Raw genomic sequence first — 14,797 nt, forward strand, 5'->3', positions numbered from 1 at the left:
AATGGGCATTCTTCTAAAAACTGACCATTATAGAGCCCACATAAAATTTTTGAACAAAGACCAAAACTTTTAATCTGAGCCATATTATTTTTTTCTACCAGCAGTGGCTGATTACTATAAGAGTTCTATGCAGGAGCTGCATGGTAATTAATGAATTCATACCACACAAAAAAAACTGGCCCCTTCCTCCCCACCCACCTCCAAGAACCAGTCCCAACTTTATCCCTCTCCTCTCCTGAAGAACATTAAAATATACAAATAGACCCCCCCCCCAAAAAAAAAAAAAACCCCATAAATTTCAATTACAGCCTAGTATAAAAGGGCCACCCGTTCAAAAAGCAGTCCTGTCTGATTCTGCTTAGCCTCCTAAGCAAAACCCAAACCGTATTGCCTATTTTAGAGTTGTCATCCAGAGTACTATAAGATTGCTATGCAAGAGCTGCATTGTTTAAACAAATAATAATTTGGTCCTCTCCTTGCTACCCACCCCCAAGAACCAGGCCTACCTTTATCCCCCCCTACCCCCAGAGGAAGAACATGAAAGCATACAAATAAGGGGGATAAAAGAAACTCCCAAAACATATTAAATAAAATGTAATATAGCCTAGTAAAATATGTCACCCATCCAAGCATTAGCCCGTTCTGCCAGTATATCAAACTGCAGCAGTATGGCTTGTTGGCCTCTACTTCCGAGGGAATGGATCCTCAGAAGCTTAGCCGAGATTGGGTGGCAGAGCTGGTGGTGGGAGGGGGGGCTGGTTGGGAGGCGGGGATAGTGCTGGGCAGACTTGTACGGTCTGTGCCCTGAAAATGACAGATACAAATCAAGGTAAGGTATACACAAAAAGTAGCACATATGAGTTTATCTTGTTGGGCAGACTGGATGTGTGTGAAAGAGGCTAGGTATTCTGTTAAGAACTGAATTTCTGTGTAGGATCAATCTGTACTAATCCAGCTTGCTTAGTTTTCTCAATAGATGTGTTGAGTTTACACTGCTGTCTTTTCCTAAATAAACCCTTGTTGTAAGCTCTTTGAGCAGGGACTGTCTTTCTTCTATGTTTGTGCAGCGCTGCGTACGCCTTGTAGCGCTATAGAAATGCTAAATAGTAGTAGTAGTAGTAGTGAGGTTCCTGGAAATTTAGTGCTATCATGGTATGCTAGAGTTGCTCTATAGGTCCTGAGTAACTTTTGTAGGGTTTTGTATTCACAATATACCTGGTGCTGGGCTTTGTATTTGTATTTAGCTCATACCTCTCATCGTAGTAGCTGGAGGTGAGTTACATTTAGCTACAACAGGTATTTTCCTGCCTCTGGAGGCTTACAGTCTAAGTTTGTACAGGAGGTAATGGAGCAGCAGTGGAATTTGAACCCTGGCTTCTCTGGTTCTCAGCTCACTTCTCTAACCATTAGATTCATCTAATATAGATAATGCCTATTTCAAACATGTTTTGTAACCCTGCAGTAAACCTGGTGCCATTTGGCAACTTATCAAAAATGTGATAGCCAAATTATCTTATGGTTGCCAGTAACCACAGGATTTCTGTTACAGTGCTGCTGAACATCACTGTTCACATGGCCAACAGGAAGATGCTGGCAGGGCCGGTCTTAGCAAGTGCGGGGCCCTATGCAGACCAATTTGATGGGGCCCCACCCTAGCCCTGCCCCCACCCTAACTCCGCCCCCACCCTAGCTCCAGGGCCCGCCACCCCTCCCTCCGAGCTCCAAGGCCCCCAGCTCCAGGGCTTGTCGATCCTGCAGTCAGTGCCAACTGAAAGCCATGTCTTTTTGACAAACACAGATACACCCTAATCCACTATAGAATAAGTAATCATAAACTTTCTATTTAGACAAAAAATAAAATGAAACCCCAAGATGCCAGACTCTGCATACAATGCAACACCACAGAAACAGAAAATGTCCCCTAGTACTGTGCAAAATATAAAGACAGCAGATGTAAATTTGAAAAAAAACTAACAAATACCAATCACCACTCTACAAATTAACAAATAGAAATAAAACAAATATAGAAAATAAAATACCATTTTATTGAACTAATATATTTAACTTTCAGAGGCCAAAACATCCTTCCTCAGGTCAATACAGTATAGTACTGTTACAGTATCCTATTCTGACCTGAGGAAGGGGGTTTTGTTCTGCGAAAGTTAGCCAAAATGTATTAAAATTAGTCCAATAAAAAGATTACCTTGTTTGCATGTTCTATTATAAACATTTATTAACATATCTACAATACTACTTTATCCTAAAGCAAAAAAATTAAATATATATTTTATTTACAGTTTGTTGCCTCTGGTTTCTGCTTTCCTCATCTTCTTTTCACTGTCTTCCTTCCATCCAGCATCTGTCTTCGGTCTCTCTCTGCCATCCAGTGTCTGCCCTCTCTGCTGTCCCCTCCATCCAATGTCTGCCCTCTCTTCCTGCTCCTTTCATCCACATCTGCCCTCTATCTCTGCCCCTTCCATCCACCATCTGCCCCTGTCTGCCCTCTCTCTCTCTCCCCCATCCATTCACTGTCTGCCCTTTCTATCCCTTCCATCCACTGTCTGCCCTTTCTCTCTGCTCCTTCAATCCACCATTTGCCCTCCCTCCCCATCCATCCAGGGTTTGCCCTCCCTCTTGCTCCCCCATCCAGGATCTGCCCCTCTCTCCGCCCCTTTTTTTCAGCCCCCAGTTCCAGCCCCACTATCCCACCAGTCCCCCATTTCAGCCCCAGCCCTTTTCTCCCACCAGTCCCGAGCTTCAGCCCCCCAGCCACTTCTCCCTGTCTCCTTTTCAGCCCCCAGTCCCCAGTTTCAGCCCCCAGCCTCTTATCCCACCTAACCTCCTTTTCAGCCCCCAGTTCCAGCCTCCTTCATCCACATGCCTTGTATTAGGGCCTCCCTTTTCAGAACCATTCTCCCACCTGACCCACACATACCCCATTTTCCCACCTGCCCCAGGCATGGCCCCCATTTTTCCATATTGCCCCTTCTCAGACCCAGTCCCCTTCTCCCATCCAAGAACCCCAGTCTCCTCCCCACCCATCCCCTTCAACCATCCAAGAACCCCCTCTCCACCTCAGTCCCCTTCTCCCATCCAAGAACCCCAGTCTCCTCCCCACCCATCCCCTTCAACCATCCAAGAACCCCCTCTCCACCTCAGTCCCCTTCTCCCATCCAAGAACCCCAGTCTCCTCCCCACCCGTCCCCTTCTCCCATCTGAGAACCCCCTCCCCTGTCTCTCCCATCCAAAAACCCCAGTCCCCTCCCCACCCGTCCCCTTCAACTATCCAAGAACCCCCTCCCCACCCCCTTCTGCTTCTCCCATCCATGAACCCCCTCCCCACCTCAGTCTCCTTCCCATTTGAGAACCCCCTCCCCCCACCTGAGAACCCCACACCCTTCTCCCATCGGAGTCCCTCCCCACCTACCAGCTCCATTCTCCTGCCGCCCAGGCCCACCACCCTCACTGCCTTAAAAAAAAAAAAAAAAAACAATTTGAAGCGCTGGAGTAACAGGCTGCAGCGCCTTGCGTCTGCCCTGCTACTAAAAATCTCTTCGACGACGTCATTGGGCCTTCCCACATTGAGTCCTGCCCGCCCTCGCGGTAATTGGAAGTTACCTCAGAGGAGGGCGGGACTCAATGTGGGAAGGCCCAATGACGTCGTCAAAGAGATTTTTAGTAGAAGGGCAGACGCCAGGCCCTGCTGCCTGTTACTCCAGCGCTTCAAATTGGGTTTTTAAAGACAGGACGAGCAGCGCCGGGAGCGGACTCGGAGCACCCCCCCCCCCCCCCCCGCTGACATCTGAGGCGGACCGCCCCCACCACGTCGCCGTCGCGCGTTGTTCAACTTCGAAGTTCAGAGGGAGGGAGAGTGGTGCTCGGGCGGTCGGGGCGGGGCGACCTGAGGCGGGCTGCGCGGGGCCCCCCTGAGCGCGAGGCCCTATGCGGCCGCCTCGGTCGCCTCGCCTTAAGACCGGCCCTGGATGCTGGACTAGAGAGCTAGGACTGACTGGGAGCCAAGTTTTAAAAGTACCTGCATATATTTACAGAATACTGTAAATACTATTCTGTTTAATAATTAGTATTATTGTGGTACAGTATATGGATGTTTTTGGCACATAATTCCCTGACGTGTATTCAGTATAAATACCTTCAGTAAAAGAGATACTAGGGGGAAATGACTAGTGCAGGTGCACCAGAGACACAGTGAAGGGGTCCTTCACTGCTGTGTTCAAAAGTGCCCTCACTGTCCCTTTGCTGCTGACATAGGTGCTTCCTTCACCCTAAAGATTTTACCTAGCCCTGCCCCAACCCCACTCTAGGCCCACCTCACTCCACCTTAGCCTTCCCAAACAACTGAGTCACTGACCACACATATATGCCTATGATGATTTTAACCCTTTCCTCTCTCCCGGCCCTTCAGCCTCATACCGGCGCCTATTTTACTAAAGTCAGGTTTTGACCCCCTGATGTCAAAACCTGACTACGCCTCTGAGAGACAGACGTGCACTGCAGATACTTTACAAGAGCCTCCAGATTTAATGTTAATGTTAATTGCTGTTTCCCCTTAAAAAGAGTTCAAAGCAATCTACAATAAGAGTATTCCTAGTACAAAACAATAAAAAGACAAAGCTAATAACAGCTACCAAAAACAATATATTTTCAATAATTTCCAGAATTTTATATAATTCACTTCTGTCCTAATAACTAGAGGGCCTTTCTAAAATACAGGGGGAAATTGTTCTTAGTGTTTCAATTCCCGTCTCCATGTCTTTCTAAAATTAGGCTCCATGTCTGGAAAGAATACTGGACCAGGTGCATCTTACATATGTGGTTACAGCAGTTAGCTTATCTGGTTTGGACAAGTTCCTGGAGGAAATGTCCATAGTCTGCTACTGAGATAGACATGAGGGAAGTCAGTGCTTGCCCTGGGATTGGTAGCATGGAATGTTGTTACTCTTTGGGATTCTGCCAGATACTTGTGACCTAGATTGGCCACTGCTGGGATGCATCTAGGATACTGGGCCAGATGGACCATCAGTCTGACCCAGTATGGCTTATTCTTAGGTTGTAACCATTTAATCCACCTTTTACTGCCTGATGTTAACTGCTAGATTGAATGTTTATATTTTCTTTCATTAATATCTTAAACATACCATTTTTTTATTATAGGAGTTGGTTGCATATTATGTCTCTTTGATTCCTTTCTTACCCGATAATGTATCATTTTCTGGGATCTGTGACCTGTGGAGTACGTCAGATGTAAGTAAAGGTCTAAATTTTGTTTTCATGTTTTATTTAGCTATAGAATAGCGCTTAAGCAGCATATCGGCATATATTTTCATCTGCAGAATACGAATGTAACCCAGCATCGGTGCACCTAGCATTTAAGTGCCTGCACTTAGACCATCCATAGAACTGGCGTATGTGTGGGTGCCTAAATGTGACAGGGATGCTCATAACTTCAGTATTCTGTAACTTACACTTGTAAGTAGGAGCTCCACTCATGCTCTACACCTGTGTGCATCCCCCTTTCAAGTATGCACTATGGAGTAGCCTGGTGATTAGTGCAGTAGGCTTTGATCCTGGTGAACTGGGTTCAAGTCCCACTGCAGATCCTTGTGACTCTGGGCAAGTCATTTAAACCTAGTACTTAAACTGCAACTCTGCTGATTTAAGTAAGAAAAGATATGTAAATGATCAATCTTCAATGATCATCGATGGAGGAAAAAGCCTCAAAGTACTAAGGTTTATTAATATCCCTTATGGTACCAAATCAATCCCGTTTGCCGATTACTCGGTCATTTCAAGGGATTAGATATTTATCATCGGCGTAAAAAACCTCCTTACGAGTAATCGGAAAACGGGATTGATTTGGTACCGTAAGGGATATTAATAAACCTTGGTACTTTGAGGCTTTTTCCTCCATCAATGATCATTGAAGATTGATCATTTACATATCTTTTCTTACTTAAATCAGTGGGGTTGCAATTTAAGTACTATATTTATTGGAGTATCTCCACTACCATGTGATCAAGTCACTTAAACCTCCATTGCTGCAGGTACAAAATAAGTACCTGTATATAATATGTAAACCACTTTGATTGGAATCACAGAGAGTATATCAATTCCTATCCCCATGTATTTTAAGTGGGCATTTGCAGAATAGTGTTCAGGTTCCCTGCTAGCACTTGCACAGGTATGTGTGCATATATGTGCCTAAGTGCTAGTATTCTAAATGTGGGTACCTAGTCTATAGAATTGCACTTTTACCCTTGGATTCTGTATAGCGCGACTTAAGTTGCGCACGCAAATCCTGTCGTATTCTGGATATATGCGTGTAACTTAGTTACCAAGCCAATCAGTGTTGATAATTGCCACTTGTCAATTATTGGCACTAATTGGCATTAAAGCACAGAAGTGTCTCAACGTATTCTAGAATGTGATGTGCGTAAATTCTAAGTAGTATACTTGAAAAGAGGTTGTGGGCATGGAGTGGCCGGGTTGAGGGCATTTCTAAAACCTATACGCTAGGTTATAGAATACACCCAGTCTATGCGTAATTTAGATGTCGGCATTTATACCAAGTTTTAGGTGTACATTATAGAATACGCCTAGATGTATTTTGTTTCAGTGCCAGGTTTTTTTAGTCATGATATATAGAATCTAATCCTTAATATATACAAAATCTCCAACAATGATCAAATTGCAGTCGCTCAGTGCGTGGCTGCTCTTAAGCTCTTACCCACATGTATGAAATGGTGCTTATGTTTTCAATTTAAGCTGATCAGATAGACTAACCATGTGACAAGATGTTTATATCACAATCTTCATGAATAAAATATTGCTATCAAATCATTCAAATGCATTCTATTCAGTATTCACATTTAACACTTTAGTTCTGGGCTTTGTAATTTATAAATCTATTTTCGTTTTTGCTGTACCAAATGTCTTCCCCGTCTCCTCTTATAGGTACTGCTTTATGCACTAAAATAAATCATTTTAATGACTCAAACTTCTGTCCAGATTTCACACCAGTGATGCTTCTAGTTTCTTCCTCTGGTCACTTGAATGATCTAGAATCTCCTAAGAGGTCCTTTTACTAAGATGCGCTAAATGATAAGACGCCCATAGGAATATAATGGCCATCTTATCATTTAGCGTGCACTCAATCCATTAGCGCACCTTAAAGGACCCCTAAAGTTTGCTCTTCCCACATGTATCTTAAAAACCAAAGAACACATTATGGTATACACCACATGATTAGTTTACATGTGGTAACCTTCTCAAATGAGAAACATGTTTGTCTGCTAGATTAATAAATTCTTTTAAATTTAAAGTAATATCACCTCAGTGGTGGCTCTAGACAGAAATATTTGGGGTGAAACTGAGGGGGGGTGCTAGATAGGTATGGGAGAGGGAAGTCACAATGACATTTTTGCACTTCATGCTCCTCTTCCCCCTCACCCCCCACACTTTTAAATTAGCATTATAATTGATAGTGTTATTCAACAGATTCTTCTGTATGGGAGTGTTCTGGATTCTCTACAGGATTGGACAGAATTTGTATATAACCCTGAAGGTGACTCTGTAGGATGCAGAGACCACTAGTCGTGAATGTTTATATCTTGGATTTGGCAGCCCTTGCTCCAGAACTTGTTTTCAAACAGGCTATACACTTTGCAAAATAACACAAAACCCTGCAAAAAGAGACACAAAGCTTATACAAGAAAAACTTACCAAACCATAACAACCCTGACCCATCTTTGAAAAGACAGAGTTATAAATATTAGACTGGGCCCTAGGTCACCAATATGAGAAGCTGGAACAAGCTGGCCTGTTAAACATTCCTACAGACACTACATGCTAGCAGAATCCTTAACCTCAGTCGCACAGGCAGAACATGGACAGACCTCCAAGAAAGCCAGACTCTATAAGCAATGAAAATACCAGTAAAAGGAATAGAAATACACTTTCTCCTGTAGTCTGTTAAATACAAAAATAGAAAAGATGTACATTTCCCAAAGTAGACACATACCAATCCTTAAAAAGTACTAAATAAAAATCATTTTTTTTTCTTTTTCCCCTTGGTTTTCTAGGCACTTTTCTAATTGGGTTGGTCCCAATCTGATCCAATTTTGGGTCAGTCTTCTGAATTATTTTCCAGGTTTGCTATTCCATTTCTTTTCTCTTCTTGTCCTTCTTTCCTTCCTTCTCTGTAACTGCCTGGTACTGATCTTTTTTTTTTTTTTTTTAAATGTTCACATTTCTCTTCTCTGCTGCTATATCTACTACTACTACTTAATATTTCTAAAGCGCTACTAGGGTTACGCAGCGCTGTACAATTTAACATAGAGGGACGGTCCCTGCTCAAGGAGCTTACAATCTAAGAGACAAGTGAACGGACAGTCCGATAGGGGCGGTCAAATTGGGGCAGTCTGGATTTAGTGAATGGTAAGAGTTAGGTGCCGAATGCAGCATTGAAGAGGTGGGTTTTAAGCAAAGACTTGAAGATGGGCAGGGAGGGGGCTTGGCGTAAGGGCTCAATAAGGTTGTTCCAAGCATAGGGTGAGGCGAGGCAGAATGAGCGGAGCCTGGAGTTGGCGGTGTTGGAGAAGGGTACAGAGAGGAGGGATTTGTCCTGTGAACGGAGGTTACGGACGGGAACATAGGGGGAGATGAGGGAGGAGAGGTAGTGAGGGGCAGCAGACTGAAGCATTTGTAGGTAAGAAGGAGAAGTTTGAATTGAATGCAGTATCTGATTGGAAGCCAGTGAAGTGACCTGAGGAGAGGGGTGATATGAGTAAATCGGTTTTGGCGATATAAGATTTTTATCCTTCATTCTCCCTTTCTTTTATCATCTAGTCTAGTGCTTTCTTAACTCTGATCTACCTACCGGCTTTTCTCATCTCCCATCTCCAGAAATCCCTTTGCTCCCTCTGTCTTTCTCCTTCCAGTCAGCTAATTCCCCCCCCCCCCCTTCCTCTGTCTTTCACCCACTATCTAGTCTCCCATTTCCATTCTCTGTACTCACCCTCTCAGCCCTCATCTACCCTCTACTGCTTCTCATCTCATCAGCCCTAGTGCCATCCCTGTCTCTCCTGTCTCTTCCTTCACTTGTCTCCAGGCCATTCTGTCTCTTACCTTCTACCCTGTCACCTATTGCCTCTCTGACAACATTAACTCCATTTCAACCCTCACTCAATCCCTTGGGACCCATATCCTTCCTTTCTCATTCTCTTCCACAGCACTCTATCCTGGCTTTGGTCACACATGCAAAACACAGAGAGCCACTGTTCAAATACAGGATAAGCAACCACAAGCTAAAAGTACTAAGGTAGACAAAAATTAAACTGAAGCCCTTGATGCCATATTCTGCATGCAGTCAACACCAAAGAAATAGAAAGAAATGCATTTCCTCCTGTACAATGCAAAATAAAACTGGCAGATGTGAATTTTCAAAACTGACTTAATCACTAACTGAAAATAAAATCATTTTTCCTACCTTTGTTGTCTGGTGACTTAATTTTTCTAATCATCTAGTTCCCAGTCTCTGGTTCTGTTTCCTTACCTCTATGCGCTTAACTACTTTCCAGGTCCTCTTGTCTATGTGCTATTTCTTTTCTCGCCTGTTTTCTTCTTCACTTCCTGCCCTACATCCTTCTTTATATATATGAACACAATCCCAGTGTATCACAGGGTACCGTCACATCATTCAAATGTTTTTATTGAAAACCTTTACAAGACTTCTTACTCTACAAATCAATTTTGCATCAGGACCTGCGTCAACATGGCCACATTTTACCATAGCTGCATCAGGACAACGGTCCTGTTTCAAAATGCTGTAATCTTCAGTGTTGCATGGAACCTTTTTTAAACCATGCTAAGCTCACTGCTTTTACTACATTCTCTGGCATCCACGGTTTAACTACACTACACATTGAGTGACAAAATATTTACTCTGATTTGTTTTAAATTTACTACTTTTTAGCTTCTCTTCCATTCATGGACATCTTCTTCCCGCTCCTCTCCCTTCCCTTCCATACATCCAAATGCAGCTCTCCCTCCCCCTCCCCCTGCGGGTCCAGCATCACCTCCTTACTTCCCTGTCTGTCCTTCCTTCCTCCCTCCCCACAGGCCCTACAAACTTACAAAGTTCGCCAGCACTGCCAGCAGTAATTACAACAGACTTTCTCCAGTGGCTCCAAGTCTTTCCCTCTGCTGCATCGTTCTCACGCAGCAACAGGAAGTTCCAACAGAAGGAAGGACCCTGGGGCTGGCTGGAGAGACAGCCTGTTGTAATTGCTGCCAGCAGTTCTGGTGACCTCTGTAAGTTTGTAGGGCTTGCGGGGAGGGAGGAAGGACAGACAGAGGTAAGGAGGTGATGCCGGATTTGTGGGAGGTATGCAGACTATGGGGTGGCAAGGCAATTTTTGGGGGTGGCACTCGCCACCCTGTAGCAACACCTCTACATTTATAAAGTTCTTTCATAGTGGTGCTTTGTAAAGTAGTGAAGTCACCGCAGTACTGAGGGACAGAATTTCTTTTAAATTGCCATCCCAGGTAAAAGCTATTCTTAGAGATCTGTTATTGAAACAAGGATGCAAACTTCAAATATGCCAGTGTTTTCTAACAATCGCTCTCACCTCTATAATCTGAGGAGAATCTCAGAACACATGTAGTATTCATGATCATGTTGACTTTTATCGGTTACAATAAACTTCTATCACTGTAAGATGCACATTTGTGTGCAGTACTCAACACTTTAAGGTAACCTCACTGCTCCATACTCTTACACAATTCCCTGGATTGATCCTAAATTCTGATTTGAAGGCTCGCATCATCTATTACAAAGGTGTTTTTCTAGACCACCTTATTGATTCATTTTGAAATGCTTCACATCCAAAGATTTTGAGATCCTTTTATTCAAAAGACTCCTGAAGCGGGCCTTTGGGGCCAAAATACGGCGTTGTGTCAAGTCTTTGATCAATAAATCTTTTTAAGCATAAGATTGTCCGTCTCGTCTCTGGAGCCCATGGTCCTTTTCCCACTATCTTCCTCACCATTAACGTGTGACCATTAATGGGTAAAATATAAAATCAACCATTTTCCGGCTGCATAAAAAATGGTATTAATGCACAGGAAAGACTGGCGTAAGGGTGTGCTAAGGCTACTTTTTACGCAGCTTTGTAAAAGAGCCCCCTATAGGTTTTATATCAATTTTGTAAACTAGGTTCCCATTTCCTGTCTTTTCCTACTCTTTCCTCAGCCCTATTATTTCATCTATAAACCACTTAACTAATATTTTTTATGTGCAGTATATTAATGTAACCAGAGGTTAAGAGATATTTAAACTTGTACCTGGAGCACTATCCCCAGGTACAAGTTAAGAGATATTTAAACTTGTACCTGGGGATAGTGCTCCTTTAAATGTCTGCAGCGATTCCGGTTGCTGAAGGGTGGCAAGGAGAATTCAGGGCTCCGTTCTGGGTTTTCTGGAGCCTCCTGAGCTGGAGCAAAGTTCTGGGCATTTGCGGTGGCATTTTTATATATCCCGTAGCTGTCTGGTCCAGTGGCGGTGGGAGAGTGTCAGGCTTTCCCTGCACGTCTGCTAAGCAGGGGCAGTTCTGGGCATGTGCAGTTTTGTTGAGCATGCGCAGAGACACTAGGAGTTGGGCCCTGAGTGGAGCCAGCCCAATTTGGGAAGCAGGGTGCAGTCAGGAAGTGTCGGGCATGTCAGGGAGCACTCCGGAGAGCCTTCCTGAAGGGTTTTTTTTTGCTGGGAAAGATGTTGCCAGGGTCAGCTATGCGTGCATGAAAGTTGGCAACAGGAGGAGGTTGGCACGTGGAAGAGTGTGCAGCAGTCATGTGTCAAGTAAACATAAAAATATTTCATTTTATAATTTTTTTTTTTTAATTTAAAAAAATATGTGGGGAAAGAAAATTAGAAAGGCATTTTAATTTCTTTAGATATGAAAAATTTTGTTTTGATGAAAGGCTGTGTTTTGATATGTGGCTGCCAGGAGTCTCGCGGTCAAGGGCTCCAGAATTCTAAACTGAAAAAGTTGGCAGCTGGGAAGGGGGATCTTGAGAAGGACAGACCTGAGTGTGTTAGCGTCCGTCTGGTGAAGGTTAAAAGTGAATATTTTAGTGAAAACCCGGATTAATAACGGAGTGCTTTAGAAAGGCTGAGTGAACTAGTTAATTTCTAAGCCCTGCAGTGATTTTGGGCTCAAGTCTAAGAGAATGAATGAGTGAGAATGAGTGAAGGCACAGGGGAACAGAGAGAGAGAGAGAATGGGAGAAGGCACAGGAGGGCATGGAGAGAGAGAGAAGGGGTGAAGGCACGGGAAACACATGAGAGAGAATGGGTGAAGGCCCCCCCCCCCCAAAAAAAAAGCTACAGTACCTATTCAATGGCTGGTGGAGTAGCTGAAGCCCTGCCAGCTGACAAAATCCACTTCTCGAGTCTCCCTCTTCCTCCTCATACTGCCTCAGGAGCGTGGAAGTCAGTGGGGTGCCTCCAGCCACCAACGCTTGTACTCCCCAAGTATGCTTAGTTTGTGCATGAACTGAGCATGCTTGGGGAGTGCCAGCATCGGCAGCTAGAGGCACCCTGCTGATTTCCTCGCTGCTGAGGCAGCACATGGAGGAAGGGGGACACTGGCAGTAGATTTCTTCGACTAGCTTCAGCATCCCCACCAGCAAAGGTATGATATCTAATGTGGGGAGGAGGGAGAGGAAGAGGAAATGCCCCCCCCCCCCCCCGAACAGCTGGCTATGGTCCAACTTTAATTGCGTGATTAATCACAATTAAAAATGTTAATCGAACAGCCCTAAAATTAACCACAAATTCAAGGGTTAACTGAGTGGAGGAGTAGCCTAGTGGTTAGTGCAGCAGACTTTGTTCCTGGAGAACTGGGTTCAATTCCCACTGCAGCTCCTTGTGACTCTGGGCAAGTCACTTATCCCTACATTGCCCAGGTACAAAATAAGTACCTGTATATAATATGTAAACTGCCTTGATTTTAACCACAGAAAGGCAGTATATCAAATCCCATTCCCTTTCCCCTTTAAAATCAGCTAATATGGATTAATTTTATACTGTCACCGAAAAGAGATACCTGATAGTGCTCCAGAAAGGTTGAAAATGTTTCCAAAATGTTCATGTTCGTTATGTAGCTGACATCAACGAGCATTGTAGAAAGAACAGCGGGTAAATACTATCATTTTTGCAACTTTTTAACATCATTCCTCTGCCATCAGGGAGTTTACATTAAATAAAGGTAAAATATAAAATATTTGAAGTAAATATTCCCAAATTATAGTCATTTCTTGGTCCTAAATTCACTTCTGATTTTATGTTTGCAGTCTGGCCACACATCTTGCATCTTTATAATTGTTTCTGAGTGCAGTACTGTATACATTCTATAACTGTGAGGTGATGTCGCAGAAAGTACGATAAAATGAAAGTGAAAAGGGAACCCATAACTCTTACTTTCCCAACTGATAGCCCCAAAACATTGCTTTAGTGAACTTTTTATTGACTTTAATAGAATTATTTTTTTTTGTAAATTTATTACCATACTGCAGGTTCTGTTCTGTAAATGTTCTAGGTTGGTTTTTACTGTATATACATGTCTATAAGTCAAGGGTAGTTTTAAGACTAAAAATGGCCAAAAATGCTGTGACCCGAGTGGCCTAGTGGTTAGGGTAGTGGACTTTGGTCCTGGGGAACTGAGGAACTGAGTTCGATTCCCACTTCAGGCACAGGCTGCTCCTTGTGACTCTGGGCAAGTCACTTAACCCTCCATTGCCCCATGTAAGCTGCATTGAGCCTGCCATGTATGTGCTCAGAACAAACTTTCAAACAGCCAGAACATTTACAGATTTTAAACAATCACTAATATTTATTTTTTTCTCACTCCCCAGTCTTGCACACCTCCCTCTGTTTAATATTAACACTGTTCAGACTCACCCTAAATTAAGAGTTCTTCACACACCAGGGACATATATAGCACTGATTGTGCATAAGACCCTAATGCACAAAGCTTATTGTGCTAGGAACATTGGTTCAATCCAGTTTAGAGTAATCCAAAAAAGGATACTGCATGATTTTTACCATTCCCGAACCATATGCAAATGTATTACAACAAGCTGATTAGTATTAAAAATGGCTTTTCGGCAGAGCAGTCTGCTGTCATATTTAAATAATATTTTTACACACACATACACCCCCCAAGGGTGAAAGTTGGCGTGGAACCCCACAAGAAGAAACTTTCACTATCTGGGTGCTTTATTGATTATATCTATGTATGAAAGCCGTGTACAGCAATGGAATGCTATAGAAGCGTGTACATAGCACACGCTGTTCTGGGCATGCATATAGCATCAATGCTTAGCAATTGATTGTCCTACTCATGCGCTGATTTGCGGGTGGCTGTTCTACGCATGCACTAGCGCTGTATCGAGCTGCTTGCTGTAATTGTGAGCAGCTCATTTGCATGAGATTTACTTTGAGCATCGCTCGCTATTTCAAATCCATGAACTTTTACTGGGGATCTAAAAGCTGCAGTTTTGTTACTGGGACTTTTGTACATTGACGCCTAAGTTACTTAAGAGGATACAACAGAGTCTGTTCACCATACTTCCATGAAGTTAGCAATAGAAGAGTGCTATGGTGCCGATGAGAATGACTCATATATATGACAACCCTGCGGTATTGATGGAATTTTGGACTTAAAGATGAGTATATGTGGTAAGTTTTCAATACACTTGACATTGTAAAAATGGTTAA

General features: G+C 43.4%; 1 protein-coding gene across 5 annotated transcripts in view; it reads left to right on the forward strand.

The window, feature by feature from the left end:
• Positions 1–14,797, forward strand: part of CC2D2A (coiled-coil and C2 domain containing 2A) — a 237,142-nt gene that overhangs the window by 188,807 nt on the left and 33,538 nt on the right. For all 5 annotated transcript variants that reach the window (XR_003940710.1, XM_030191203.1, XM_030191206.1 and 2 more), the window contains one exon: positions 5,173–5,262. Coding sequence is in view for 4 of the 5 variants with exons in the window: in XM_030191203.1 (XP_030047063.1) it covers positions 5,173–5,262 (90 nt within the window). In the remaining variant the exon portion in view is untranslated. The remainder of the gene's footprint in view (positions 1–5,172; positions 5,263–14,797) is intronic.

Source organism: Microcaecilia unicolor, chromosome 2 (assembly GCF_901765095.1).
Source record: "Microcaecilia unicolor chromosome 2, aMicUni1.1, whole genome shotgun sequence".
Taxonomy (NCBI): Eukaryota; Metazoa; Chordata; class Amphibia; order Gymnophiona; family Siphonopidae; genus Microcaecilia; species Microcaecilia unicolor.